The sequence below is a fragment of the Oryzias latipes genome, chromosome 13 (assembly GCF_002234675.1).
Source record: "Oryzias latipes chromosome 13, ASM223467v1".
NCBI lineage: Eukaryota > Metazoa > Chordata > Actinopteri > Beloniformes > Adrianichthyidae > Oryzias > Oryzias latipes.
In genome coordinates, this window is record NC_019871.2 from 1,632,949 (window position 1) to 1,658,823 (window position 25,875).

A 25,875-nucleotide genomic window follows, 5' to 3' on the forward strand; every position below is an offset into this window, starting at 1 on the left:
GGGAACAACTGGCACCAACGTTTTATAAAACGGTAAAATTTATCAATGAAAGCCAATCTCTACCACCTAACATGAACTCTGGGGTTCCCCCCTCCTGGGCGGGGGCGGCGGGCCCCCTGCCTTGCTCCTCCCTGGACCAACCGTGGGCCGGGCGGATGGCTGCCTGGAGTGCGGAGCAGGTCTCCCTTGTGGGGTCCTGGCTCGTACCTGGGGTTGGGGCGGGGGGATGCCCAGAACTCCTGGGTGGTGGTCGGGTGCTCGTCTGGGGCTGTGGGCATCCTTCTCCGGTGGGGCCATGCGTTGGGTTCTCCCGGCGCGGCGGGGGGGCTGCTCTCCTTGTTGGGCTGGGGCGGCGCTCTCTTTCCCTCCGTGCCTCCCTGCTCTCTGGCTCTGGGGGCCTTGCGGCGGTCCTGCTGGCCCTGGCCTGGGTGGTGGGCTTGGTCGCCCGGGCGGCGGTTGTTCCCTGCCGGTTCCCGTGTGGCGTTGGGGGGATTCCGGCTGCCGCTGCTGCTGCGGTGGGGGTCTTGGGGTGGGGATGGCTGGGCACTCTCCCTCCTTCTTTTCACGTTCCACCATCCATTTTAGAAGAACATAAACACTCACCTGAGCACTGGTGTTAGCTCACCTTTGCACTTATAGTTTGCATGATTGAATGAATGAAATATTTCACACTAGTTGGTTTAAAGGCATAGGTATTGTTGGAAAATATAATCCGTCGCTTTGAGATTACTTTCCTTGTTGCATGTTCAATAAAGTCGAGAAGAAGAAAACCACGGGATTCGGCCGGATTAAGTTTAACAAATTTATTCCCTAACAATATTTCTAAAAACAGAGTAAAAACAGATCGATCTGGGTGTCCAAAATCAAGGCCTGCAATACGCAAGAGGTTACATTCCGAATTCACATGCAGCTTGTCTGGAGACACAGGAAAATTCCTTGAGTTCAGACTTTTAAGCATGTGGTCAGAACATTCTCCCCCGGGAGCAAGATGGCCGCCGAATCTCCGCCTCTGGTCGCTGGAGATTGGCTGACAGAGGAGCCCGCCTACTTCCTTCAGCCCATGTTAGGAGTTACAGCATTTGGTCCTAGCTTCCTGCTTCAAACGTCCAGGGGGGTTATTTCAAAGACGGACCACTGTCCGACCACCAACAGTGTCCCCATGGGGGTCCAGCACAGTCGCCCGGATCCTTCTCCGCAGGCAATCAGTCCCAACTCTTTGTCCTTCTCATGTGAGTTGACACCTTCAGGGGGTTCCCATGAATTGAATTGAATCCTGGAGACAATTTAATTCTGGTCCATGTCAGATCTACAGTTAAGGCTTCCAGATGGTCTTAGAAGATCAAAGACTGTTTTCTCCTGAAGGGGGTTGGAGGTTGGAGCTGCATTCCTGAAACCTCTCACAACTTAAAGAAGCTTCTTCGAGGTTTTAAGGATGTAAAAGCACACACTTCAGTAAATGACTTATCTTCAATGTAATAAAATTTAAGACTGCAAACCCTAATGAATTTACCAAAAAATATAAATTCCTTCAGTATGCGTGTGAACACTATCTGTTTTGTGTACATGTTTACATGTGAACATTTTTTGCAGCTAGCAGGTGTGTTGATAATATTTGAGTGTGTGTGAACAGGCCCCGCCCTTTTTGTACTACATTTGAACCTTACCATAATGATTAACAACCAGTAAACCTGTCTGCTCTATGCTGCTTCATGGTCTTATCCCCCTTCCCCTCCTATTATCACCCTCCTACCCCCCCTCTCTCTAACGTCCCTCTCTCTTCTTCCCCTCTTTCCTTTTCCGTCCGGTCCAACACCAAAGATTTTCAAACATGATTGAAATTAATAAAGTTTGGCCTCAACTACAAAAGGGGTTTATTCAGACATACCTTTGGTTTGTCTGAAGATTAATAACCCCACTTGTTAAAGCAAAATATGTACAACACAAGAGGCCCTCAGCTCTCATCTGTCTGCCCAGCTGTTGGACAGGACAAGTTAAAAAAAAAAAAAAAAAGTTGCTTGGATTGGAGCTTCATGCTGTCAATGCCATCAACATTTATTGTGTACAACCACACACATCTACACACTCAAACGCAAACTAAAAACTCAACTAAAAGCTAAATTAAAAAGGTGGGTCTTGAGCCTCTTCTTAAAAACCTCTACAGTCATCTTCACACTCAAACGCACAAACAAGCACACACCTTTGTAAATGAGGAATGGTTCTCAATCAACCTTCCTGGATAAATATGTTCTACAAGATGCAGATCTGCACACGACAAACGTGTTCTTTCAGAGTCACATTCACAAATATACAAAGTTAACATATTTACGGCTCGGTGGTGCAGTGGGCAGCGCTTTCGCCCAACAGCCAGTGATTGGCTGACTGCCACGGTGGGTTTTCTCCTGGAACTCCAGCTTTCTTCCACAGTCCGGAAACATGTTTTGTAGTTTTTTTTTAATCATTTTTTAAATGTCCCTCTGTCTGATTTTGTGGCATTGGGACAGGCTGGGGCAACACTGTGACCCCGATAGGGGTAAATTGTAAATGACATATACTTGAATAGAGCTTTTGTACCTTCCTCAAAGGCCCAAAGTGCTTTACAGTCACAGTCACCCATTCACACACTGGTGGTGGCTCTGCTTCCAAACACTGGTGCCAACCTTCCACCAGAGGCAAGGTGGGGTTCAGTGTCTTGCCAGAGGACACTTCAACATATGGGTGGGCAAGGCGGCAATCAAGCCCGCAATATTACGATTGGAGGTCGACCAACCTACCACTGCACCACAGCTGCCCCGACAGCGGGTAAGGAAATGGATGGATGGATGTGTTTGAATCTCATATCAGCATTCTGAGGGTTACATCACACCGAGGAAGAGTGGGAAATGTAGAATGGTTTAGTCCAGGGGTCAGCAACCCAAAATGTTGAAAGTTGAATGTTGAATTATGTTTCATTGCTTTGATAAAATTAAAGACATGTAATAAAGAAATCCGATTTTTGATGTCATTTTTATTTTGAGGGTTCGAACAAAAACAATAAAATGGAACGTGCGTGCCCCATGACAGTCAGCTTGTGCTCGAATGACAGAACAGCTTCAAGCATTTGCAGCGCCTGCAGACTTTCATTCAGCTCCTTTAGCTGGCTAGTCACAGTCATATTGTGTGACTGCGGTTGTCATGGAGGCAACGCAGCGACAGAAGGAGGCGTTGCCTTGGACGCCCCAGGTCAGGATGAGGCAGGAGAGGGTGAAACGCTGGAGAGGAAAAAGCGGCGCTGCTCGTCCAGCTCATGTGCTCTCTCTGAGTTCTGAATGAGGAAGTGTTTGCAGACGTGCTGTACTAACAGTTTGTTCCAAGTGTTGAACCTTTCCTGCGCGATGACTTTTATTTTACGACCGTGGTCAGAATCACACGGGAGATTTCCTCCAGGGCCAAAGGTGGATTCTCCTCCGGGGTTCACTGTCCCGTTCGGGACCCTCAGCTTCCAGAGCGGGTTAAGAAAGACTCCAGAACAGTCCTTTTGGGGGAGACACCTTCTTTTTATTATGGTTCCCCGCCACACTCTCCCTCTCTTCGCTCACACCCCCTCTCCTCTCCACACACACACACACACACACACACACACACACACACACACACACACACACACACACACACACACACACACACACACACACACACACACACACACACACACACACACACACACACACACACACACACACACACACACACACACACACACATACACATACACATACACATACACATACACACACACACACACACACACACACACACACGGTCCCCATCATACACGCCCCCACTCCGCAACACAAGCAAAGAAAGAAACAGCTTGTAGCCTGTTCCAGAGCAACGGTGTCCCGCTTCATTAAATAACAGCGGTTTCCGACTACGGCTGAGGCTGAAAGGTAACACGCTGACAGCAAAATCAGCACAAAAGCACCTTAATAAGTCATGTGATCTCAGTTGGTGGTCTCCTGAGTTGCCGTCACTGAGGTACGACTCGCAATTACTGGGGAATATCCGATCTGTCTGTTTACATGGCACACGCAAATGCACGAATCCGATTCGTATCCGATTTATTTCCACATATGAATGAGGCCTGATCATGATCTGAGAAAATCAGAATCCATGCGCTTTTGTCCTGCTTACACGTTCACCGGTCGTATCCGATCTGTGCCACATGAGAGGAAAAAAGTCGGAATTGTGTCACTTGAAATGGGACCTAAGTGACGCAAAAGGTCACCCCTGGACAGCCGTTGGACTTTGTTGTGCAGCAGGAGATCAAAAGATTTCCTTTTAACTTTATCAAGCAATGCACGGAACTGACGGTGGTTCAATTTCCATCAGCCACCTGCCTAGCGGTCCGCTAAAAGTAAAAAAAATAAAAAATAAAAGAAGCCCTGCTGGTAGAAACGTGTGTCGCAGGCTATGACGCAAATTTCCGTTGACAGAAATGTTGAAATTGTAGTGGCGGTCATGTGCATTTTAGGTCTGTTTGCAGCAGGGGATTGTGGGATGTGGGATGATGATCTTATTAGGGCTCAGCATGAGCGTTTCTGTTTGCCCACGTTTCTCTTCATATGGCAGTTTTGTTGTTCCACCTTAGTTTATTCTTCCTGTTATGTTGGTTCTTTATGTTGAACATGAGTTTGGAAGGGAGAGAGGTTGATGACCCCTGTGCAATGTTCAATGTGATGTGCGTTTAAAATAAATAGGCTTGATATGTCGGAAGAGGCTGCGCTCGCAGCGTCTCGTTGCGTACGCCTCTCTGATACTGTTCGATGTCGTGCGGTGTGTAGGACACGAGCAGTGCTCTCGCGCTGCAGGCGTTAAAATGTACTTTCTACTCATTCAGACAGTATTGAAAAATGTTAAAGATATTTGTGTCTCATGTTTCCTCCTACAGAAACCATAGTAAAACAAAAAGTATATTTCTCTCCCCCATCTTTTTACATTTTAAACATTTTTGAAAATGCTCCAGGGAGCCACTAGGGCAGCGCTAAAGAGCCGCGGGTTGCCGACCCCTGGTTTAGTACAAAAAACACCAAGATGAACGCTACAGACAGACTGTAATGTAGACACACTGCACCAGGGGCAAACGACGTATCAGTGCCGCTTCATGTTAGGAAACATGTGACATACATGCAGAAATGAGGAAAAGTAATCACAATGCATGAAAACATTGTAATTAGCAAAAGATCCTCAGCCCAGCTTGCATTGGATTGCACAATTTGCAGAGAGGCTGAGCTCGATGCTGCAACAGGAAACCCGCTAAACACAGAGATTTGGAGGATAAAATGATAGAAATGATTCAAATGTTTGTGGATGTCATGAAGGAAAGGGAAAAACATTTAGTTTTTACACCTTTTTAAAATATTCTTTAAAACTTCAATGATTCTTATTGTTTTCTTAGCTTGCCATCCCATAATGAACAAATCCAGAGCAGATGAAGGCCGTTTTTCTCTGCTCCTTTTCTTTGGAAGCTGAATTCATTTGCTATAAACCACCTTTCTCTGATGTGGAGCGACGGCTCAACTCCAAGCTCCTTCCAGACTCCTGAGCTTCCTCCACCTTTCTAAGGTGACCAGAGTCTTCCTCAGAGGAAACTCTTGTTTTGATGTTTGATGACATCTTGGTTCTACTCCTGAAGTTTCTTCTGCTAAAAGATAGATCTTGATTGTAAAGTTCTGAGCCCCAAGTGTCAGGAACTTCAAACCCTTATAGATGCTCAGCAGCAACAAACACCCAGAAAATCATCAAACTAGAGTCTTTGAGGGATGTTGTGAAGAACAGGCTGTCAGAGTTTGAAAAAACAGTGAGAGCAGAAAGGCTGGGAGGGCGGGGCCAGAGCACTGGCGTGATAAGTAGAGGAGCACGGGAGGGGAGGACAGACGGAGAGGACATGGAGCGTCCAGCTCTGCTGCTGTTTGTGAGTCTCTGCAGCTCAGGTAAAACTCTGCTTCCATCCTGACTGGCTTTGACTTTTAGATCTGGGAGAAAGCAGTGGCGGCTGTTTGCATTCCTGCTGACTGCAGAAGAATCCGTGCATTGAAGTTGGAGAATGTCACACATGACGCGCTGTTGTCCTCATGAGGGGCCTCATGTTGAGGATGGGGTTGTTTCCATGGAGACCATTCTTGTCTCAGTAGGTAGGGACCCTGAGAAAATTAAGAGGAGCATCAATTGAAAACGGCTGCAGGTAAATTCTGCTTGATGGCACCAAAGTTTGAACAGATGAATATTTAAAAAAAGTATTCTTCCATAAATCATATGGGACGGCTGTGGTGCAGTGGTAGAGCGGTAGACCTCCGACTGGAGAACTGCAGGTTCGGTTCTCGCCTTGTCCAGACATGTGTGGAAGTGTCTTTGGAGTTTGGACACTGCTTGTGGTTACGACGCTGAAGTTGGCTTCTGATTCACAGCTTCTGATTGGTGAGGCGCTAAAGGAACATTCTGCTGCATTTTTCACACTAAGATCACCTAAAACCAGGTCCTGATCAAAAACCACTGGACCTGGTCTGCTCTAACCTGGATTAAATTATGATTTAGATACTAAAGAACACATTAAACACAGTTTCTGATTTGTGAGAATGTGAAATAGTAGAATTTTTATTGTATTTTACGCACTGAGTCCACCTCAGACCAGGTCCCGTTCAAAAACTGCTGTGTGAAATAGAATCATTTTAACACATTTGATGTAATTTAAGGATAATAGGGACAAAGGAAGGACAACTTCAAGCAAAACACCAAAACAGGAACTTTAAAGTAAATCAGGAAACAAACCAAGAAAAAATGGAACAAAAAACTCAAATTAAAGTCAGGGGCTCAAACTAACCCTGACCATAACTATGTGTCCAATCTGACATCTGTTTCCCAGTTTCTTTTGGATGTTGATGTCTGAGATTGTGATGTGGCCTCGTCCAGCCTTCTTGGAGTTCCTGTAGTCCATCGTTAAAGTGTCAGCTTTAGTCTGTGCCCAGTCTGTGGAATGCAACAAAGTCATTTTGTGCACCCAGGTGATGTTATGGCCATCGGCTCGTACCTGTGGAAACAAATACAATAGTACAATCCAGTGTAAAAAATAAAAATAGAAAAATGTGAAGGAATTAAAAAATAAATTTCTCCGAAAATTTCAGGAACAGGACCTGGTCTGAGGTGGACTCAGTGCGTAAAATGCCATAAAAATCCTTCTATTTCACATTTTCACAAATCAGAAACTGTGTTTAATGTGTTCTTTAGTATCTAAATCATAATTTAATCCAGATTAGAGCAGTCCAGGGGCCTCATTTATAAAACTTTGCGTAGGATTTGCGTCAGAAGTGGCGTACGGATGAAACATAGGACGTGCGTACGCACAGAAATATTCGGATTTATAAAACCGTGCGCACGCACATCCTACGCATCTTTCCCTTTATAAATCACAACCAATTCTAAATGCAGCGCAGCTTTTGCGGCTACATGACACGCCCTTAGTTGCCCATAAATAGTCCGTGAAACGCCCACAAATTAATATTCATGGCTTGCTAAATCTTGGCAAACACAGAGGGGAAATCAAAAAAACGTAACTTCACTCAATGTGAAGTAGAAGTTATCGTTGGCGAGGTGGAAAAGAGGAGAAAAATGTTGTTTGGAGGGTACAGTGTGGGCATTACTAATGCCGAAAAGGCACGTGAGCGGCAAACGGTGGCAGACGCCGTAAATGCTGTAGCCTCACAACCTCGGACCGTGGCCGAAATAAAAAAGAAATGAAATAAATGATCGGACATCAAAGTCGAGGCAAAAAAACGTCTAGCGCTGCATCGGCAGAGTGTGTCCGCCACGGGGGGGGGGAGCTGACCCCTCTTGATGAGAAACTGGCCGCTATTATTGGGGAATCCCTATTAAGTCCCCCTTATCGGCGTCCTCCTCCGCCTCAGTCACCTGACTGAGACGGAGGGGACGCCGACGCGCCAGGGTCAGGCTGACACAGGTAAGAGAAATAATTCAAATGAATGCAGTCAAGTCACATGTATGCAGGCTACACAATTACAGATTATTAATATAGAAAATTTTTATTTTAGTTGCTGGGTGTTCCAGCGGGGCCAGTGGTTACGATGCTGCAGCTGAGCAGCCGTCTGGACCCAGCGTCTCCACGGCACGCGGCTCTCAACCCTCAAGCAGTGGACGCGTCCTCACCGATGCAGTCCTTGAAATGCAGAGGGAAGTCAGTAGTTCAATCAGAGAGGTGGCCAAGGAGTTGGGCGAAATCAAGACTGACTGAAATAAACTGCACGATGAGGGAATTCTTAAATAAATAATATTTTCCACACCTTTTGTTGTTCTTTACAAGCGACGCATCACTTCCAAGCGCTGGCGCACAGCAGCAGCATTTGGCTCAAATGCGTGGGGATGGGGTTCAGGGTCGGGGCCAACACAGCAATCGGCGCCAGGGGGTAGAGGCACGTTTTTAAGCTGTGCCACATTGTGTAGCACAGCACATGCCAGCACGATTTGGCACACACTGTCACTTTCACGTGTTTCTTCCATCTGCCGACGGCGTCGCCGTTTCTCATTTCACCCGTTTTTGTGCGTACGCCTGGGTCAGAGCTTGCGTGGAGGACCGCACATTTTCCCGTCAAGTTTGCTTTTTATAAATCTCAACTATTGCGTAGAGAGTGGCGTACGCCTTCTTTTGTGCTTACGCAACGTTTATAAATGAGGCCCCAGGTCCTGTGGTTTTTGATCAGGACCCGGTTTTAGGTGATCTTAGTGTGAAAAATGCAGTGGATTATTCCTTTAGTGCCTCACCAATCAGAAGCTGTGAATCAGAAGCCAACTTCAGCGTCGTCTTGTGGTCACAGATTGGCGCCAGTGTGAGCCGCCATCAGTGAGTGAATGTGACTGGAAAGAGCACTGGGCCTTAGAGCGAGGTAGAAAAGTGGGATGAAAATATTTACAAGTGAAACCATCCGTCCTCTAAAGCTGCTGAATCTTATTTGGGTTACCGGGGTTGCTGGAGCCTATCCCAGCTGCTGAGTGCAGGGTCAGATCACCAGTCTGTTACAGCACCACACAACCACACATTCACACCCAATGGACAAGCTGTGATCAATGAACCTATGAAGTGTGTTTTTGGACTGGGGGAGGAAACGGGAGAAAACCCACACATGTACAAGTAGAACATGCAAACACTCCCCCCTGGGATTTGAACCATTTGGGAGGTTAGAGTGCTTCCCACTACACCACCATGCAACCCCCATGTAAATCAGTAAACACTTTAATTGTGGATTGAACTAAAGTGAAGCAAAAGCTGTAACTGATAACTTTAAGTTTCCAGTAAAAGTGACGGCAGGATCTCTAAGAACCACTCAGCAGGAGTCGACACTCAGACTTTTCTGCCCTCTGGTGGTTCACATGCGTTTCTGCAGGAACTCTGACATCCTCATCTCATGACTGTGTGCGTGCAGTGAATGTGCGTGCGCGTGCGGTGAATGTATGTGCGTGCGCGTGCGGTGAATGTATGTGCGTGCGCGTGCAGTGAATGTATGTGCGTGCGCGTGCAGTGAATGTATGTGCGTGCGCGTGCAGTGAATGTATGTGCGTGCGCGTGCAGTGAATGTATGTGCGTGCGCGTGCAGTGAATGTATGTGCGTGCGCGTGCAGTGAATGTATGTGCGTGCGCGTGCAGTGAATGTATGTGCGTGCGCGTGCAGTGAATGTATGTGCGTGCGCGTGCAGTGAATGTATGTGCGTGCGCGTGCAGTGAATGTATGTGCGTGCGCGTGCAGTGAATGTATGTGCGTGCGCGTGCAGTGAATGTATGTGCGTGCGCGTGCAGTGAATGTGTGCGTGCGCGTGCAGTGAATGTGTGCGCGTGCGGTGAATGTGTGCGCGTGCGGTGAATGTATGTGCGTGCGCTGGACAAATGCTACTGTTACAATCAAGAACCTCAGATCCATGAGGAGTATATTTATATAAACCCCTACAACTATAACAATTAAATGTTTTCCTAAAGGGTGGGGCCTGTCACTCATCCACACACAACACTTTGTAGCGCTTTCTTAGCTTGCTCTGACCTACAGCAGATTTGTTCGACTCATGGAGCCCAGAGAGTGGATAGAAAACGCAACACAGAGATAAAGCAATCAATAGACTGTATTAAAAAAAAGGAAACAAAACAATAATTTGATACAGTGGAGAAAGGAGTGTCCAGGGATCCACAAGGATATTTTTCAGTCTTTGGTTTTCAAAGTTCCTTTGGGTATGGAGTCTTTTGCAAAGTTCCTTTTTCGTAGGTTCGTAACTCAAGTTCTCATTGAGAGTTTGTGGGTAGCTCGCCATGCACCATTGCTGTATGGTGCAGATCAAAGAGTTGTTCTAATCAGGGATAGAAGTAGGGGTGGAAAAAAAAACCTGACCTAAACAAGGTCAAACAAATTCTAGATTAGACACATTTGCAACACACACCATTTACAAGACATTTACATCAAATACAGTAGTCAACTGTATGTCATAACTGAAAGAAAAATAATAATCAAATAAGGTCCTAACAAAATTTGTAGAAAACTACTTTCAAATTTCCGCCCTATAAATCAATGGGTTTCAATGTATCAAAAATAAAGTGCACTTTCAATCATTAAGCAATCAATTCAGTTTAGTATTAATCAATTTAGTATAAATCAGGAGGAAAAACAATGAAATGAATTAATGAAGTCAAAACCAAAATGGCCGACCAGGCACAAATAAAAAACAAGTTGAAAAGTCCTAAAACGGACAAAAACTGAAAACAATTACCTGAAATATTTCCAATTTCAACAGAAAGAAGACTGATCAAAAATCTGTAAGTAGCCACACTAGCATGGCATTTCTGTGAGGTAGAAAGCCTCTGAAATACTGATGTATTGCTATGTGTGTGACCCGATCGCATAAACTCACAGAAGAGTAGGTAAAGTTGTTTATAAGAGTCGTTGCTCAAAGAACTGGTTCAGCAAGATGTTACAAAGTTTAAATAGCAGACAGCTATAGGGGATGCAGCCAGCCACAGCAGATCAACAACAGCCAGAGCATGGATGACAGGAAGTGGCTATGTGACCCGGATGTTAATATAGGGAACTGGCCCCATCAAAATAAGAGCGCCCAGGTGTTCCAAATCTGTTAATGCAGGTGGGGTACTGATCCGGGTTACATATTAGAAACACGTTAGCACACATACATGTCAACACGTACACAATACACTCTCGTGCACATGCATATGTCCATGCATACACACAAATAAACACAAACATTTATTATTCCTGTATCGTGTCGTGTTTTGCACTTGCTGAAGTAGACTTTGGTTGATTGAGTGAATGAGAGTCAGGTGTGTGGCATCCAGGAAGTTCACGCTGGAGGTGCTGGGAGATGAAGTGCTTGTTCTCTGAAGACTGTTCCAGCCGGTGACCAGAGGGGGAGACAGAGTTTTGACTTCTGACAAGGAGTTTTGAGTTCAGATGCCTGAAACCTGCATTGACATAGACCAGGGGTCTCCAAATCCAGGTCTGGAGGGCCGGTGTCCTGCTTCTTTTCCAGAAATCCTGCCTTATTTGCTGCTGGTTACCTGGATCAGGTGAGTTTAGCCAATAAGGAGCTTCAATGGCAGGTTGGTTGGAAAACATGTAGGACACCGGCCCTCCAGACCTGGATATGGGGACCCCTGACATAGACTATCTACTAGATGAGGACACTGAAACGTGTGTTTCTGATGGTAATGTGAACGCAGCTTTAGAGCATCTGTGACTAAGGCTTCATGAGATTCTCACCTTCAGTCAGTGATAGCTGTAGATTTCAGTGTGGACACGTGACATGTTGTAGAAAGTTGACTAATCTTCTTCACGCTCCCTCTCTGGTTTCTCCACAGGACTGTGGGCTGAACACACAACAGGTCAATGAGACAAACCCACAACAACACAATCTGCTGTAGGTTGTGCTGAAGTCCCACTGCTTCATGGCATTACTGTGTCTGTGCTCAGTAGGTCCAGAAGAATTCAGGTTGGTAGGAACAGACAGTCGCTGTGCTGGTGGACTGCAGAGGAGGATCCAGGGATCTGAGTGGAGTGAAGTATGGGACATAAACATGAAGATTGTAGCCAATGTTTGCAGGAGACTGGATTGTGGTTCTCTGGTGTCAGCCAGAGAAACAAGAGACAATTTGGAAATAACTTGTACAGGTGAGTTTATTAGTGTGTCTCTCTGTGACTTTAAGGGAGAAGAAAAAAATGTAAAGAAAACAATAAAACACTGAAACACTTCAGCTCCATCCAGGAAAGTCAATAGAATGAAAGTTCCCACATGAGAGAGACCATCATCTGATCAATGTCTGATCTGCTCTTCATCTCTTTCCAGACTCTGTCAGGCTGGAGAACGGATCCAGTCGGTGTTCAGGCAGGCTGGAGGTGAAGTCCAACAACTCGTGGTCCTCCGTGTGTGAAGATGACTTTGACCTGCTGGATGCAGAGGTGGTCTGTAGGGAGCTGGGCTGTGGGGCTCCTTCAGTCCTCCAGGGGGCGCTCTATGGAGAAGCAGAAGCTCCCATATTGAGCAGAGAGTTTCTCTGTGAAGGTCATGAGTCTGTTCTTCTGGACTGTGGAAGCTCATGGAGGAAAACAAAAGCCTGTCCACCTGACAAAGCTGTTGGACTCACCTGCTCAGGTACAGCTGCCAGTTAGTGAATGTAGGCGTGTTTCTGTAACATGTTCAATCTCACTGGGAGCTGATGGATTAATAAGCACAGACGGAACTTTTTGTGACATTTACGCCACTATAGAAATGTCTAAATCTATGAAGGTATTAATGTTCCAAAATGGCCGAGCTTGTATATTTGATTTGAGAACTTGTAATACAGAATGTGAATACTTGTGCAAAAGAAATCTGCATCTGTGTGTAAAAATCTTCTGCTGTAAACTGACAAATTCCCATTTGCATGTGTTCATTTAGAGTTACAACTTCAAATCTGTGATTACAACTGCTGAAATGTGCTTCTGCGTGTGCTCGAATCTGCTGCCGCAAATCACAAGTGCGCTACAACTGCGCTCTGAATTCTGACACATTCCTTGCGAGAAATTTGTGTCCAAACTGATCTGTGTCCGATAATGACCTGGGGGGGAGGGAGGGTTAGAGGAGGCGGAGTCAACCAATCAGAGTGCAGGATTCTGAGAACTTGGTAAAGTTAGAAAGAGCTTCACAGAGTCGGACTTCCTGCTTCAATAACTCTTCTGATAAACGTTCAAATGTGACAGCAAGTCTCTCAATCATTTTGTATTAACACGGAGAGTGAAATAAAAATGCATTTCTAAAGAAAAAAGTCATTTTTTTCATACATTTTAATGAGAAATGATCTCTTTTTGTCTTTTAAATGCAGACATGCAGTTAGACGGCTGCGAACGGACAGCGTCAGCAGGAAGATCATCTTTGTTGTAGCAGGACAACAGGGCTGTTGAGCATCTTTATTATAAATCATATGGAATAACATTTGGAAAATATGTATTAGATTAGATCAAGGCTTTCCCCGCGATGTTCCAGGCGACGGCGCGGCGGAGCGTGGCTGTGGCGGTCCCAGCCCACTGAGCAACGGCTGTTTCTGTGCAAGAGACAGGCGTGCTCCGCCGTCGGTCAGCGGGATCCTCGCTTCTTCTTTCCTCGACGGAGCTCAACGGCTGGCCGCTGAGCGAGGACGTAGCGCGGTGTCACAAACCCAGTATGGTTTCTAATATATGTTTTCAAAGGTTAATTCGTATGATTTATAATAAAGATGCTCAACAGCCCTGTTGTCCTGCTACAACAAAGATGATCTTCCTGCTGACGCTGTCCGTTCGCAGCCGTCTAACTGCATGTCTGCATTTAAAGCACAAAGAGATCATTTCTCATTAAAATGTATGAAAAAAATGACTTTTTTCTTCAGAAAAGCATTTTTATTTCACTCTCCGTGTTAATACAAAATGATTGAGAGACTTGCTGTCACATTTGAACGTTTATCAGAAGAGTTATTGAAGCAGGAAGTCCGACTCTGTGAAGCTCTTTCTAACTTTACCAAGTTCTCAGAATCCTGCACTCTGATTGGTTGACTCCGCCTCCTCTAACCCTCCCTCCCCCCCAGGTCCATTATCGGACACAGATCAGTTTAGACACAAATTTCTCGCAAGGAATGTGTCAGAATTCAGAGCGCAGTTGTAGCGCACTTGTGATTTGCGCCAGCAGATTCGAGCACACGCAGAAGCACATTTCAGCAGTTGTAATCACAGATTTGAAGTTGTAACTCTAAATGAACACATGCAAATGGGAATTTGTCAGTTTACAGCAGAAGATTTTTACACACAGATGCAGATTTCTTTTGCACAAGTATTCACATTCTGTATTACAAGTTCTCAAATCAAATATACAAGCTCGGCCATTTTGGAACATTAATACCTTCATATAAATCACCTGTGCAAGTACATCAATCAGTAAAAGTTTGATTGAAAGTCATCTCAAGCTCTGTTTGCACCGGGCATGTGACCCATATTCACTCACTGGTCATTACCAAATCCAAGTCTCTGATTGGTCAAAGTTTCAGCTGGTTTCAACGTGAGTTCAAAGGTCGTGTGTTTTGTTCATGGAGCCTAAAAACGGTCATAGAAACTTGCATAGCTAAGCGTGAATGTGAGAGCTTTGAACCAGAAGCCCTAAATGCACGTTTACATTGACTTTTCATTGGAAGTGGCTGCTTAAACGCGTTACTGAGGCCGATGTGAACGGAGCTTTAGGGAAGTGGACGGGTGGAGGGAAGCTCCTCCCACTTTGACAAAGCAGCAGTTTTTGCACTTCCTTGTGTGCTAGCAAGACAGCATTTGCTACAGATTGAAGGTCAGATCTTGAACTGGTTTTGTTTCCATGTTTCTCAAACAATCTTTGATTTCTTGGCTTCTTTCAGATCCTGTGAGACTGATGGGATCGAGTCGTTGTTCTGGTGAACTCCAGATGAAAATCGGAGGAGAATGGAGAGCTGTTGACGCCCGGATATTTCTAACAACACAGACATTAGCATCTGTGTGCAACAACCTTAAGTGTGGATCCTACGTTTCATTGACAACTAAACAACTTCCAAGAGAAAAGCCAGTTTTCTGGATTATATCTCTCTGCTTTGATGAATTTCCACTAAATTTGGAGGAATGTGTGTATGAAGATACAGTGAGCAGCAACACGATGGAAATCACCTGCTCAGGTAACAAACCTTCTGATGCCGACTGTATGTACGTCTCACTGTCAGTTTGTGATGCGTCATTGAGTCGATCTTAAGTCGTTTTTTTAGTAACCTGAGATGTTTGAGTCCAGAGAATTGAAATATTCCTCATTGTGAACCGTTCTAAACTTGGTCTTCTCTTCTGGATCCACAGACTCTGTCAGGCTGGAGAACGGATCCAGTCGGTGTTCAGGCAGGCTGGAGGTGAAGTCCAACAACTCGTGGTCCTCCGTGTGTGAAGATGACTTTGACCTGCTGGATGCAGAGGTGGTCTGTAGGGAGCTGGGCTGTGGGGCTCCTTCAGTCCTCCAGGGGGCGCTCTATGGAGAAGCAGAAGCTCCCATATTGAGCAGAGAGTTTCTCTGTGAAGGTCATGAGTCTGTTCTTCTGGACTGTGGAAGCTCATGGAGGAAAACAAAAGCCTGTCCACCTGACAAAGCTGTTGGACTCACCTGCTCAGGTACAGCTGCCAGTTAGTGAATGTAGGCGTGTTTCTGTAACATGTTCAAACACCAAATGATCGTCTCCTTACAAATATAACAAATTTATTTACAAATGAATAACAACTAACAGGAACTTAAAGTAAAACCAAAAGACTTCAGGGTGAACCAAGACCAAGATAACATGCAAAACCCCACCCGACTGAAATCTGTTTTCTTACCTGTACTAACCCTTGTGCTATCTTGTAGGGTAATGTTCCTCCAAGGCACTTTAACGTTGGGAATTGGGTCATCTAGACCCACTAGACAGTGCTCTGAACCTTTTTTCTTCAATGATTTGTGATCTTCACTGGTGTCCATAGATCACATGAAATCTTTCCACCTTTATCATGGTAGGGAGAACATGTCAATGGAAGGGTGGGGTCATATGGACCCCATAGGATAGCACAAGGGGTTAAAAGAAAAGGGAAAACAAAGACAAACACTATCCTCTGGACCAACATAAACAGGAGAAAAGGATCACTAAAGATAAATGTCAGTTCACCCCTACAGCTTCAATTAAACCAAACTACAGAGTGGGCCCAAACACAAAACCACAAAGAATTACAAAGTGCAAAACAAAAAAACTAAACAAGTGGAGAAGAGGGTCAAGCTGCAGTGGAGACTGGTTGCAGCCGAGCTCCCTTCTCCCAGGCTGGAGGTCCAAATAGTGCTTTTAGAAGATAACTCCATCAGCTTGGGTCCAAATGGAAGGAACACCCATTTCAGCACAACACCTGAAAATATTCAGGCACACACACAGACACACACCCACATGCACACACACACACAGACACACACAAAGATCCACAAAAACAAGGAAGTCCCACTTTAACAGAAAAAAATACACAAATCACAGAATAAATAGAACAAAAAAAAAAAATATATATATACATATATGTAAATATAGCCGTAACATGGAGGGAAGCTCCTCCCACTTTGACAAAGCAGCAGTTTTTGCACTTCCTTGTGTGCTAGCAAGACAGCATTTGCTACAGATTGAAGGTCAGATCTTGACCTGGTTTTGTTTCCATGTTTCTCAAACAATCTTTGATTTCTTGGCTTCTTTCAGATCCTGCTACTGTGAGACTGATGGGATCGAGTCGTTGTTCTGGTGAACTCCAGGTGAAAATCGGAGGAGAATGGAGAGCTGTTGATGCCGGGGAATTTATAAGATCACAGACAATAATTACATCTGTGTGCAAGAACCTGAAGTGTGGACCCCACGTTTCATCGACGACTAAACAACTTCCAAGAGAAAAGACAGTTTTCCAGATTGGGTCTACCTGCTTTGATGAATTTCCACTAAATATGGAAAAATGTGTGTATTACGATACAATGAGCAGCAACACATTGGAAATCACCTGCTTAGGTAACAAACCTTCTGATGCCGACTGTATGTACGTCTCACTGTCAGTTTGTGATGCGTCATTGAGTCGATCTTAAGTCGTTTTTTTAATAACCTGAGATGTTTGAGTCCAGAGAATTGAAATATTCCTCATTGTGAACCGTTCTAAACTTGGTCTTCTCTTCTGGATCCACAGACTCTGTCAGGCTGGAGAACGGATCCAGTCGGTGTTCAGGCAGGCTGGAGGTGAAGTCCAACAACTGGTGGTCCTCCGTGTGTGAAGATGACTTTGACCTGCTGGATGCAGAGGTGGTCTGTAGGGAGCTGGGCTGTGGGGCTCCTTCAGTCCTCCAGGGGGCGCTCTATGGAGAAGCAGAAGCTCCCATATTGACCAGAGAGTTTCTCTGTGAAGGTCATGAGTCTGTTCTTCTGGACTGTGGAAGCTCATGGAGGAAAACAAAAGCCTGTCCACCTGACAAAGCTGTTGGACTCACCTGCTCAGGTACAGCTGCCAGTTAGTGAATGTAGGCGTGTTGCTGTAACATGTTCAAACACCAAATGATCGTCTCCTTACAAATATAACAAATTTATTTACAAATGAATAACAACTAACAGGAACTTAAAGTAAAACCAAAAGACTTCAGGGTGAGCATAGACCAAGATGACATACAAACCCCACCGACTGAAATCTGTTTTCTTACCTGTACTAACCCTTGTGCTATCTTGTAGGGTAATGTTCCTCCAAGGCACTTTAACGTTGGGAATTGGGTCATCTAGACCCACTAGACAGTGCTCTGAACCTTTTTTCTTCAATGATTTGTGATCTTCACTGGTGTCCATAGATCACATGAAATCTTTCCACCTTTATCCACCTTTGTCATGGTAGGGAGAACATGTCAATGGAAGGGTGGGGTCATATGGACCCCATAGGATAGCACAAGGGGTTAAAAGAAAAGGGAAAACAAAGACAAACACTATCCTCTGGACCAACATAAACAGGAGAAAAGGATCACTAAAGATAAATGTCAGTTCACCCCTACAGCTTCAATTAAACCAAACTACAGAGTGGGCCTAAACACAAAACCACAAAGAATTACAAAGTGCAAAACAAAAAAACTAAACAAATGGAGAAGAGGATCAAGCTGCAGTGGAGACTGGTTGCAGCCGAGCTCCCTTCTCCCAGGCTGGAGGTCCAAATAGTGCTTTTAGAAGATAACTCCATCAGCTTGGGTCCAAATGGAAGGAACACCCATTTCAGCACAACACCTGAAAATATTCAGGCACACACACAGACACACACCCACATGCACACACACACACAGACACAAACAAAGATCCACAAAAACAACGAAGTCCCACTTTAACAGAAAAAAATACACAAATCACAGAATAAATAGAACAATATATATATATATATATATATATATATATATATATATATATATATATATATATATATATATATATATATATATATATATTATATATATATATATATATATATATATATATATATATTATATATATATATATATATATATATATATATATATATATACATATATGTAAATATAGCCGTAACATGGAGGGAAGCTCCTCCCACTTTGACAAAGCAGCAGTTTTTGCACTTCCTTGTGTGCTAGCAAGACAGCATTTGCTACAGATTGAAGGTCAGATCTTGACCTGGTTTTGTTTCCATGTTTCTCAAACAATCTTTGGTTTCTTGGCTTCTTTCAGATCCTGATACTGTGAGACTGATGGGATCGAGTCGTTGTTCTGGTGAACTCCAGGTGAAAATCGGAAGAGAATGGAGAGCTGTTGATGCCGGGGAATTTATAAGATCACAGACAAAAATTACATCTGTGTGCAAGAACCTGAAGTGTGGATCCTACGTTTCATCGACAATTACACAACTTCCAAGAGAAAAGCCAGTTTTCTGGATTGTATCTCCCTGCTTTGATGAATTTCCACTAAATATGGAGGAATGTTTGTATTTTGATACAATGAGCAGCGACACATTGGAAACCACCTGCTTAGGTCACAAACCTTCTGATGCCGACTGTATGTACGTCTCACTGTCAGTTTGTGATGCGTCATTGAGTCGATCTTAAGTCGTTTTTTTTAGTAACCTGAGATGTTTGAGTCCAGAGAATTGAAATATTCCTCATTGTGAACCGTTCTAAACTTGGTCTTCTCTTCTGGATCCACAGACTCTGTCAGGCTGGAGAACGGATCCAGTCGGTGTTCAGGCAGGCTGGAGGTGAAGTCCAACAACTCGTGGTCCTCCGTGTGTGAAGATGACTTTGACCTGCTGGATGCAGAGGTGGTCTGTAGGGAGCTGGGCTGTGGGGCTCCTTCAGTCCTCCAGGGGGCGCTCTATGGAGAAGCAGAAGCTCCCATATTGAGCAGAGAGTTTCTCTGTGAAGGTCATGAGTCTGTTCTTCTGGACTGTGGAAGCTCATGGAGGAAAACAAAAGCCTGTCCACCTGACAAAGCTGTTGGACTCACCTGCTCAGGTACAGCTGCCAGTTAGTGAATGTAGGCGTGTTGCTGTAACATGTTCAAACACCAAATGATCGTCTCCTTACAAATATAACAAATTTATTTACAAATGAATAACAACTAACAGGAACTTAAAGTAAAACCAAAAGACTTCAGGGTGAACCAAGACCAAGATAACATGCAAAACCCCACCCGACTGAAATCTGTTTTCTTACCTGTACTAACCCTTGTGCTATCTTGTAGGGTAATGTTCCTCCAAGGCACTTTAACGTTGGGAATTGGGTCAACTAGACCCACTAGACAGTGCTCTGAACCTTTTTTCTTCAATGATTTGTGATCTTCACTGGTGTCCATAGATCACATGAAATCTTTCCACCTTTATCCACCTTTGTCATGGTAGGGAGAACATGTCAATGGAAGGGTGGGGTCATATGGACCCCATAGGATAGCACAAGGGGTTAAAAGAAAAGGGAAAACAAAGACAAACACTATCCTCTGGACCAACATAAACAGGAGAAAAGGATCACTAAAGATAAATGTCAGTTCACCCCTACAGCTTCAATTAAACCAAACTACAGAGTGGGCCCAAACACAAAACCACAAAGAATTACAAAGTGCAAAACAAAAAAACTAAACAAGTGGAGAAGAGGATCAAGCTGCAGTGGAGACTGGTTGCAGCCGAGCTCCCTTCTCCCAGGCTGGAGGTCCAAATAGTGCTTTTAGAAGATAACTCCATCAGCTTGGGTCCAAATGGAAGGAACACCCATTTCAGCACAACACCTGAAAATATTCAGGCACACACACAGACACACACCCACATGCACACACACACACAGACACAAACAAAGATCCACAAAAACAACGAAGTCCCACTTTAACAGAAAAAAATACACAAATCACAGAATAAATAGAACAAAATATATATATATATATATATATATATATATATATATATATATATATATATATGTATATGTATATATATATATATATATATATATGTATATATATATACATATATGTAAATATAGCCGTAACATGGAGGGAAGCTCCTCCCACTTTGACAAAGCAGCAGTTTTTGCACTTCCTTGTGTGCTAGCAAGACAGCATTTGCTACAGATTGAAGGTCAGATCTTGACCTGGTTTTGTTTCCATGTTTCTCAAACAATCTTTGATTTCTTGGCTTCTTTCAGATCCTGCTACTGTGAGACTGATGGGATCGAGTCGTTGTTCTGGTGAACTCCAGGTGAAAATCGGAAGAGAATGGAGAGCTGTTGATGCCGGGGAATTTAAAAGAACACAGACATTAGCATCTGTGTGCAAGTACCTGAAGTGTGGATCCTACGTTTCATCGACAATAAAACAACTTCCAAGAGAAAAGCCAGTTTTCCAGATTATATATCCCTGCTTTAATAAATTTCCACTTAATATGGAGGAATGTTTCTATTACGATACAATGAGCGGCGACACGTTGGAAATCACCTGCTTGGGTAACAAACTTTCCGATGCCGACTGTACGTACGTCTCACTGTCAGTTTGTGATGCGTCATTGAGTCGATCTTAAGTCGTTTTTTTAATAACCTGAGATGTTCGAGTCCAGAGAATTGAAATATTCCTCATTGTGAACCGTTCTAAACTTGGTCTTCTCTTCTGGATCCACAGACTCTGTCAGGCTGGAGAACGGATCCAGTCGGTGTTCAGGCAGGCTGGAGGTGAAGTCCAACAACTCGTGGTCCTCCGTGTGTGAAGATGACTTTGACCTGCTGGATGCAGAGGTGGTTTGTAGGGAGCTGGGCTGTGGGGCTCCTTCAGTCCTCCAGGGGGCGCTCTATGGAGAAGCAGAAGCTCCCATATTTAGCAGAGAGTTTCTCTGTGAAGGTCATGAGTCTGTTCTTCTGGACTGTGGAAGCTCATGGAGGAAAACAAAAGCCTGTCCACCTGACAAAGCTGTTGGACTCACCTGCTCAGGTACAGCTGCCAGTTAGTGAATGTAGGCGTGTTTCTGTAACATGTTCAATCTCACTGGGAGCTGATGGATCAATAAGCACAGACGGAACTTTTAGTGACATTTACGCCACTATAGAAATGTCTAGAACACCTGTGCAGGTACATCAATCAGTAAAAGTTTGATTGACAGTCATCTCAAGCTCTGTTTGCACCGGGCATGTGACCCATATTCACTCACTGGTCATTACCAAATCCAAGTCTCTGATTGGTCAAAGTTTCAGCTGGTTTCAACGTGGGTTCAAAGGTCGCGTGTTTTGTTCATGGAGCCTAAAAACGGTGATAGAAACTTGCATAGCTAAGCGTGAATGTGAGAGCTTTGAACCAGAAGCCCTAAATGCACGTTTACATTGACTTTTCATTGGAAGTGGCTGCTTAAACGCGTTACTGAGGCCGATGTGAACGGATTTTTAGGGAAGTGGACGGGTGGAGGGAAGCTCCTCCCACTTTGACAAAGCAGCAGTTTTTGCACTTCCTTGTGTGCTAGCAAGACAGCATTTGCTACAGATTGAAGGTCAGATCTTGACCTGGTTTTGTTTCCATGTTTCTCAAACAATCTTTGATTTCTTGGGTTCTTTCAGATCCTGCTACTGTGAGACTGATGGGATCGAGTCGTTGTTCTGGTGAACTCCAGGTGAAAATCAGAGGAAAATGGAGAGCTGTTGATGCCCGGGAATTTCTAAGAAAACAGACAATAATTACATCTGTGTGCAACAACCTGAAGTGTGGATCCTACGTTTCATCGACAACTAAACAACTTCCAAGAGAAAAGACAGTTTTCCGGATTAGTTCTTTATGTTTTGATGAATTTCCACTAAATATGGAGGAATGTTTGTATTACAATAAAATGAGCAGTCAGACGTTGGAAATCACCTGCTTAGGTAACAAACCTTCTGATGCCGACTGTATGTACGTCTCACTGTCAGTTTGTGATGCGTCATTGAGTCGATCTTAAGTCGTTTTTTTAGTAACCTGAGATGTTTGAGTCCAGAGAATTGAAATATTCCTCATTGTGAACCGTTCTAAACTTGGTCTTCTCTTCTGGATCCACAGACTCTGTCAGGCTGGAGAACGGATCCAGTCGGTGTTCAGGCAGGCTGGAGGTGAAGTCCAACAACTGGTGGTCCTCCGTGTGTGAAGATGACTTTGACCTGCTGGATGCAGAGGTGGTCTGTAGGGAGCTGGGCTGTGGGGCTCCTTCAGTCCTCCAGGGGGCGCTCTATGGAGAAGCAGAAGCTCCCATATTGAGCAGAGAGTTTCTCTGTGAAGGTCATGAGTCTGTTCTTCTGGACTGTGGAAGCTCATGGAGGAAAACAAAAGCCTGTCCACCTGACAAAGCTGTTGGACTCACCTGCTCAGGTACAGCTGCCAGTTAGTGAATGTAGGCGTGTTTCTGTAACATGTTCAATCTCACTGGGAGCTGATGGATCAATAAGCACAGACGGAACTTTTTGTGACATTTACGCCACTATAGAAATGTCTAGAACACCTGTGCAGGTACATCAATCAGTAAAGGTTTGATTGACAGTCATCTCAAGCTCTGTTTGCACCGGGCATGTGACCCATATTCACTCACTGGTCATTACCAAATCCAAGTCTCTGATTGGTCAAAGTTTCAGCTGGTTTCAACGTGGGTTCAAAGGTCGCGTGTTTTGTTCATGGAGCCTAAAGACGGTCATATAAACTTGCATAGCTAAGCGTGAATGTGAGAGTTTTGAACCAGAAGCCCTAAATGCACGTTTACATTGACTTTTCATTGGAAGTGGCTGCTTAAACGCGTTACTGATGTCGATGTGAACGGAGCTTTAGGGAAGTAGACGGGTGGAGGGAAGCTCCTCCCACTTTGACAAAGCAGCAGTTTTTGCACTTCCTTGTGTGCTAGCAAGACAGCATTTGCTACAGATTGAAGGTCAGATCTTGACCTGGTTTTGTTTCCATGTTTCTCAAACAATCTTTGATTTCTTGGCTTCTTTCAGATCCTGCTATTGTGAGACTGATGGGATCGAGTCGTTGTTCTGGTGAACTCCAGGTGAAAATCGGAAGAGAATGGAGAGCTGTCTATGCCCGGGATTTTCTAAGAACAGAGACAATAATTACATCTGTGTGCAAAACCCTGAAGTGTGGATCCCACGTTTCATTGACAACTAAACAACTTCCAAGAGAAAAGACAGTTTTCCAGATTAGTTCTACCTGTTTTGATAAATTTCCACTAAGTATGGAGGAATGTTTGTATTTTGATACAATGAGCAGCGACACGATGGAAATCACCTGCTCAGGTAACAAACCTTCTGATGCCGACTGTATGTACGTCTCACTGTCAGTTTGTGATGCGTCATTGAGTCGATCTTAAGTCGTTTTTTTAGTAACCTGAGATGTTTGAGTCCAGAGAATTGAAATATTCCTCATTGTGAACCGTTCTAAACTTGGTCTTCTCTTCTGGATCCACAGACTCTGTCAGGCTGGAGAACGGATCCAGTCGGTGTTCAGGCAGGCTGGAGGTGAAGTCCAACAACTGGTGGTCCTCCGTGTGTGAAGATGACTTTGACCTGCTGGATGCAGAGGTGGTCTGTAGGGAGCTGGGCTGTGGGGCTCCTTCAGTCCTCCAGGGGGCGCTCTATGGAGAAGCAGAAGCTCCCATATTGAGCAGAGAGTTTCTCTGTAAAGGTCATGAGTCTTCTCTCCTGGACTGCAACCACCCCAGACTAGAGAGAAGCTCCTCATCAGACAAAGTTGTTGACCTCACCTGTTCAGGTGGGGGAGGAGCCACAGCTTTAAACTGGTATCAGGTGTAATCATTTATCAATAACGTATCTGTTTGTGTCTACATGAAGGAATCATCCGCCTGGAGGGAGACGTCAGTCACTGTGCTGGAACACTGGAGATGTTTTACGGTGGAGAATGGGGACCAGTAGCTGCTTCTACCTGGAGCCGGGACTCCGCCTCTGCAGTGTGCGCTCAGCTGGGTTGTGGTTCTGCTCTGTCTACTAGAAGCAAAGACAACTTCCTGAACAGATCAGTGTGGTGGATCCAGCCTCCGTGTGGCCCATCACTGGAAGACTGTAATATTATGCGTTGGGATGATCAAAGCCAATCTACTCTTGAAATAATCTGTTCAGGTAAAACCAAACATCAACGTCATTATTTTACTGATCATGTCCCATTTTGCTGCAACACTCTGTAATTCTAGAATTTACTGATCCAGATCAGCACCAAGTGTGTCAGGAAAGATGAAGACCTTCAGAAAATAGACTGACTGGGCCTAAGAACTTTATTTTGATAGTGAACAGGAAGTTGTGGGTTCAGATACCAACAAATTCTCCTTTTTTCATTACGTTTGACAAACACTATGATCACTCCAGACACCCAGGTTTTGTTTGATATAAGAAACGTTCAGCCCCCGTAGATGCACAAAGGCCATTGGGAGATTAATAAAAACATTAGGATTATTTTACCAAGAAAAAGTTCCAATTCCTGAAGAATCAAATGTCCAATATGACTCAGCAGAAATCCTCTGTTTCAGTTTCTGTGGTGGGTTTGATGATCCGTTGGGTTGTCGTCTCGGTGGGTTTGATGGCGATGATCCTCGTCACCTGCTTCTACGCCACGGTACTGAACACACAACCTGCACGGCAAATACAGGACCTGAAGTATTTTATAGTGATGGTGAATTGTTGTCTTTTAGAAAACCAGACGGAGAACACGAGAGGAACCGAGACGTTCCTGATGGTTCTGGTTCTGGAGGCTGTACAGAGGAGAGGACTGCAGTGTGAAGGAAAGAATGAACAGTCCAGGCTGCAGCTGTAGAACTCTGCATTACATTACCAATAGATTCAATAAGCATCAATATTAACATTTGACCCCAAACAATATTAAAGATGAAACTAATGAGTAAACTAGCTCATTTATAGAAAATGTCATTGTCATTCTTGCTCATGTAATCCTAATTTTCTACAAAGAGAATGAGGTGAGCGTTGGATGCAGATGTTGTACAAAAGCTGTGAAGTAAAAAGCGCTTTCATCCACCAGATTCATGCTTTAAAAGTTGGAGCAAATTATTTTGGAATGATACCTACTTTATTGTTGATGAACTCACTCCAGGTTTAATGGGTCACCTTCATAAATCCTAGAAAGAAAAAGGAGAAAAAAGTCAAACACGAAGGTGAATAATGAACACATGTGATATTTTAAACGCACTAGAAGGTATTTAAGTTATATTTAACTTAAAATGCAAATTACAGGTCAACTGGTTGGAAACTAGCATCACATCTGAATTCCTTCACTACTCACTA

The 25,875-nt window shown here is 44.3% G+C and overlaps 1 protein-coding gene across 1 annotated transcript in view; it reads left to right on the plus strand.

Moving 5' to 3' along the window:
• Positions 1–25,486, plus strand: part of LOC111948407 (antigen WC1.1-like) — a 74,222-nt gene extending 48,736 nt beyond the window's left edge. The window contains exons 3-14 of the mRNA XM_023961319.1: positions 12,382–12,687; positions 14,945–15,235; positions 15,408–15,713; positions 16,805–17,104; positions 17,277–17,582; positions 19,291–19,596; positions 21,245–21,550; positions 22,640–22,945; positions 23,563–23,862; positions 24,035–24,337; positions 24,418–24,702; positions 25,107–25,486. Of these exons, the coding sequence (XP_023817087.1) occupies positions 14,959–15,235; positions 15,408–15,713; positions 16,805–17,104; positions 17,277–17,582; positions 19,291–19,596; positions 21,245–21,550; positions 22,640–22,945; positions 23,563–23,862; positions 24,035–24,337; positions 24,418–24,702; positions 25,107–25,390 (3,279 nt within the window). The 5' untranslated portion in view covers positions 12,382–12,687; positions 14,945–14,958 and the 3' untranslated portion in view covers positions 25,391–25,486. The remainder of the gene's footprint in view (positions 1–12,381; positions 12,688–14,944; positions 15,236–15,407; positions 15,714–16,804; positions 17,105–17,276; positions 17,583–19,290; positions 19,597–21,244; positions 21,551–22,639; positions 22,946–23,562; positions 23,863–24,034; positions 24,338–24,417; positions 24,703–25,106) is intronic.
• Positions 25,487–25,875: the final 389 nt, after the last annotated feature.